We start from the raw sequence: 4,969 nt of genomic DNA on the forward strand, positions 1-4,969 counted from the left end.
AGCTGTGCCTGGGGACCCGCACGTGGGGAACAGTCTTTTCCCTACCGGCTCTGCTTCGGACCCGGAGACAGCCACGAGTCAGGGTACTGTGTGGCCCTGAACTTGCCACCTCTGGGCGCGATGGCTCCTGTGAGGGGTGGGGAGGAAGGTAGCAGGGGGGTTGGCGCGCCCCTTGCTCCCAGAAAGCTATGAGTCAGGCAAAGGGCGGCAGCAGCAGCCGCAGCAACATTCTCGGCCGGCGCCTCCCGCGGTCCCTCCGGGCGCCCTCGCCAATCCGCCCCTGTGCACCATGCTGACCCCCGGCCTGCAAAATCCGCTCCGCAGCCCTAGTCGCCTGCCCGGCCCCCGCTAAGCCACGAGGAAGAGGCCTCGCCGCCCAGGGAGGGGAAACCGCGGTGTGTCGGGAGTCGCCGCGCCCCCGAGCCCCCTCTCCAACCCTCGCTCTCCAGTTGCGTTCCCCTTCGGGCCACCCAGGGCGTCTCGCGGCGATGGGGCCACTGCTGGCACTCTGCCTTCTCCTGGGCTGGCTGCGCTGGGGTCCAGCGGGGGCTCAGCAGTCAGGAGAGTACTGCCACGGTTGGGTGGACATGCAGGGCAACTATCACGAGGGCTTCCAGTGCCCGGAGGACTTCGATACCCTGGACGCCACCATCTGCTGCGGCTCCTGCGCGCTGCGCTACTGCTGCGCAGCGGCTGACGCCAGGCTGGAGCAGGGAGGCTGCACTAACGACCGCGGGGAGCTGGAGCACCCCGGCGTCACCGCGCGTAAGTGCCGGGCTCTCGAGGCAGGTACCCGCCAGCCGCCTGGAGGCTGCGTCGCACTGGCTGGTGTGTGCGCTGATCAGCGGGAGGGAGGGCGCACCTGGCCTTAGTGGGTCAGAGCGCGTCGGGTCTCCTGTGCGTAAAGAGGACGCAGCGGGTGGGTGGGGGTGGGGGGATGAAGGGAGGAGTGGGCGGTCGCGTTTCAGCTGCCGGGAGACCCTATTCCTTTACGTTCCCGCTTCCAGCTCACTCCATCTTTTTGGCTTGGCCCAAGGGGAAGTTTACAAGGTACAGAGGGGACCGCGGGGCTGGCACTAGGTAGTCCTGGGGAGAACAGCTGGAGCTCCTGGAAGCCCCCGTAAAGTGGAGAAAGGCCGTGGGGGCGATGCCACTCTGGGTTCAGGGTTTTCAGGCTGGTAAGGGCACTTCAGTGCGCGCTCAAGTCACTCCAGGAGCTTCGGGAAGTGCCGATTACTCCTGGAATGTAACTTTTGTCGCGCGCTCATTCCCAGCCACGGAGAGCTGGAGAATTTCAGCCCGTTTTCGCCACCCCTTTTGGGAGCGTTTCTAAGCTTCTGCCCCATTGTCCCGACTTCCTTTTATTTCTCTGCATCGAATTACTTTCTCCTGGCCCACCCCCTATTGTCATGCCTTTCAGAAATGCCCAGGCGTTCTAGAAGGAGATTTAGAAACCCCGGTCCCAGGGGCTTCTCCGCCCTCTGTTCTCACGTCGGAAAACACGGGTCAAATTTCCGCTCCCTTCAGAGCGGAATAAATCACAACCCAGGCAGAGGAACTTCACACCTAAAAAAAAAAAAAAAAAGTTTTCCACCTGAATCAGAACATCAAGCGAACACTTTGGAGCTCCAGGCGATGGTTTTATGGCCGGGAAACCGGAGGAGCCGGTGGAGCTGAGAGGGGGTGACACCCCAGGACCCCAAAGCGGAGGTCTGAAGCCGGCGAGTGAAGTCCCCGGGGAAAGGCGACGAGTGGCTGGAGGGAGAATTAATGGTGCTGGAGGGGGTCCCCGAAGGGACTTATAACTCAGAGGAAATAGGAGCCTGCTTTCCTTTAGTGCTCGATTAGACTCTCAAGGAATTTAACTTTGGGGGTTAAATTCTCTAACATAGAGGATTTGGAAAGTGGTTTCTGGAGACAAAAAAAAAAAAAATACTCAGTGGAAAGTACAGAGCTCCAGTTCATTCTGTCCTGTTAGAAAAATACAGACCATTCCTCAAAGCTTCACTCCATCACCCTGGGGGATCCGTTGCCCCCAGCAGCGTATATAACTGCACTGGCTGTAGCCAGGGCCTGGAACATCCTCATTCTGGTTAGAGGACAGCAGGGAATAGGAACCGTGGTGCACTCACTAAGGCTGGCACCGGGCAAAGCTGGATGGACCTTTCTCTATCATTTGCTAGCTGTGAAACCTTGGGCAAGTTAATTAACTGCTCTGAGCCTCTCCAAGGGGATTAGGTTATAGATCAAAGGCATATGTGAATCAGTAAGTGGTAGTTATTCGCTTTCCCCATTGCCTTCCATATGGGTGCTCCTAGACATGGAAGAGTAGTGAAAATCTCACACCTAGGAGTGGACAGATCTTAGGGGTTGATTAGATACCTGCCATTCAATGACTCTAAGTCTTTGGGAAGGTAGAAAGCTCTGTTTCCCAAAATCAAGCTTATCATGCCCAATTTACAGGCTCTTCATGAGATTTAAATCAGACAATGAATAAGAGCCAGGCATACAGCAGGATTTCAGTCAGTGCAGATTTTCTTTCTTCCATCTCTAATTCAGAGACTAAATCCAGTGTGACTCTCTCAGGGGAGATACCTGAAGATCTGTGCAGGGGATGCCTCTAGGATGGGAAATTTTATGCCTTCCATGTAAACCGAGGAGGAAGCTGCTGGGTTTGGCTATGTTTGAAGGAAGCTGTCTTAGAAAGTCTGTGTTGCATTGGGGTCTATCTGAGGTTCAGTCTGACCTTCCCAGAGTTTGGGCGGAATTGAGAGATCAAAGTGCATGCATCTCAAGACATTTCTGGAAAGCGGTGACAGTAGTTGACAATTTGTGACATGGTTAGAGACACCAAATTGGGGTTCACTAAGTATTTCTTTATACTCTCTTTCCTGAGTTCCCCTTTCCTGGTGGTCTCATCTAAGAGGTCTGGACCTCCTTCCTTAGATTGGAAATCCTTGGATGGGAGGTGGATTTTCAACTTAAGAAATGCGTCAAAGCTCTAACTGCCTCCCTGCGATAAAACTACAAAAACTTGGATTTAAAACCAGAGCTATAGTAAACCCTCAGACTCATCCTTTTCATCCAGTGCATGAACAGGAGGATAGATTCTGTTCTTTTCTGATTTCCAGATGTGCAATATGAGTGCTAATTGCTGTCAGAGGCTGCAGTATCAGTTTGCTTCCTCCCCACTAGGAGTAGCCAGAATATTCCATCATCACAGTTAGCACTTTAGAGGTTACCAGTAACAAGCTCTGAAAACTGAGCTGACAACAGCAGTAATACTGAGTCCCCCGCTCCCAAGCCTGAGCTGCCCTCCCGAGAGCCCCGTAGTTTGGGAGACCGTTGTCGAGAATCTGTGTGTGTCTGTTTTTGCCTTTTAGAGCCTGTCTATGTCCCCTTCCTGATTGTTGGCTCCATCTTCATCGCGTTCATCATCCTGGGCTCTTTAGTGGCAATTTATTGCTGTACCTGCTTGAGACCCAAGGAGCCTTCGCAGCAGCCAATCCGCTTCTCGCTCCGCAGCTATCAGACAGAGACCCTGCCCATGATCTTGACCTCCACGAGCCTCAGAGCACCTTCTAGGCAGTCCAGCACCGCCACCAGCTCCAGCTCCACTGGGGGCTCCATCCGCCGGTTCTCCTTTGCCAGGGCAGAGCCAGGCTGCCTGGTGCCCTCACCGCCCCCACCTTATACCACCGGCCACCCGATCCACCTGACCCAGCCGTCCGGTTTCCTAGTGTCACCCCAATACTTTGCTTACCCGCTCCAGCAGGAGCCCCCACTACCTGGGAAGAGCTGCCCAGACTTCAGTTCCAGTTGACAGGCCACGGCCGGGAATCCACCCCTAGTAAAACGGCGAACAGGTCGAGTGCTGCTGCCATTGTCACGAGCATTTCTGAGGAAATTTCCCTTGGAAGAGAGCAATGCCATGGAGGAAAGAGCACCTTCTACTCTTAAGAGTCCCGGTTCCAATCTCGGCATAGCCATGTTAGAGAACTGCTTTCTGGCTTTGAATGCATGGCGGTCATCACCTTTCAACTTACACTACTTTTACTCAAAGTCTGCAACAGTTCAACTTTAAAGGAACAGATTGGCTGAAAATGTTTTATTGGACCACTCGGCTATGCTTTTTAGGAAGGGGCGTCGAAAAATTTCTTTTTCAGTAGAAATTATTTACTGAGTTGTAATTCAATAAATGCATACATAGATAAGCAAAGAAAAAATACCTGATTGTAATAATCAAAGGTTCACTTAAAAAAATTTAACTATTAAGTAAACTGAGGGGGCAGTGATCTTTTTCTGATTTGAGGAGCAACCTAACCATGAATAATATTAGCATGCTGGGAATTTTACTTTAAAAATTAACAGTTAAATTTTGCTTAAAATATGAGTCCATCCAGAAAACCGGATTTGAATAACCACTTGAGAAGTTTAAGGTTTAAAATATTTACTCAGATACTCATTGTAATGCAGATCCTATGTAAAAGCATCGTACCACCCACCTGAGGGAGTATTTATTTCAGACTTTTTGCTCAGTAGCATTTAGTGTTTAAATGAAAGTTGGACACCTGGGTCTTAAAACATTTATTTGTAAAATAAGTTATGTACAGATGTAAAAATTTGTAATTTAATGTATTTACCACATTGACAGTACTAATTATTTAGTAGTCACACTGTAATTTTTATGTTAATAACTGGGGTGTTCAAAGCCCAGCTATTGGCGATAACCATCTAATATTCCATATCTCAAGTGTCACTGAATACATGTCTGATGACTACATATATCCTGCTGGGTTAGAATAAATAAAATACTTTATGTTTTCATGAAATCATTTGAAATTTTAAATCAAGGCACTTCCTATTCCCTCTCTATACCCTTTGTTATTCAGTAAAGGGAAATGTCTTTATCTAACACATACATGTATCCTACCTTTATTTTGAATTACATTAAAAAGCAATTTCTGTA

At 50.3% G+C, this 4,969-nt stretch overlaps 1 protein-coding gene across 1 annotated transcript; it reads left to right on the forward strand.

Moving 5' to 3' along the window:
• Positions 1 to 488: 488 nt before the first annotated feature.
• SHISA3 (shisa family member 3) lies at positions 489 to 4,969 on the forward strand. The gene is made up of 2 exons (XM_077137128.1): positions 489 to 765; positions 3,384 to 4,969. Exons 1-2 carry the CDS (start codon positions 489 to 491, stop codon positions 3,821 to 3,823), a joined length of 717 nt encoding a protein of 238 aa, XP_076993243.1. The 3' UTR covers positions 3,824 to 4,969.

This window comes from Tamandua tetradactyla, chromosome 19 (assembly GCF_023851605.1).
Source record: "Tamandua tetradactyla isolate mTamTet1 chromosome 19, mTamTet1.pri, whole genome shotgun sequence".
Lineage (NCBI taxonomy): Eukaryota > Metazoa > Chordata > Mammalia > Pilosa > Myrmecophagidae > Tamandua > Tamandua tetradactyla.

Excerpts from the sequence above, each read along its gene's own strand:
- SHISA3 (XM_077137128.1), top strand. The coding sequence starts at position 489 with ATGGGGCCACTGCTGGCACTCTGCCTTCTCCTGGGCTGGCTGCGCTGG. Across the intron at positions 766-3,383 it reads GCACCCCGGCGTCACCGCGC|AGCCTGTCTATGTCCCCTTC; the intron begins GTAAGTGCCGGG and ends TTTGCCTTTTAG.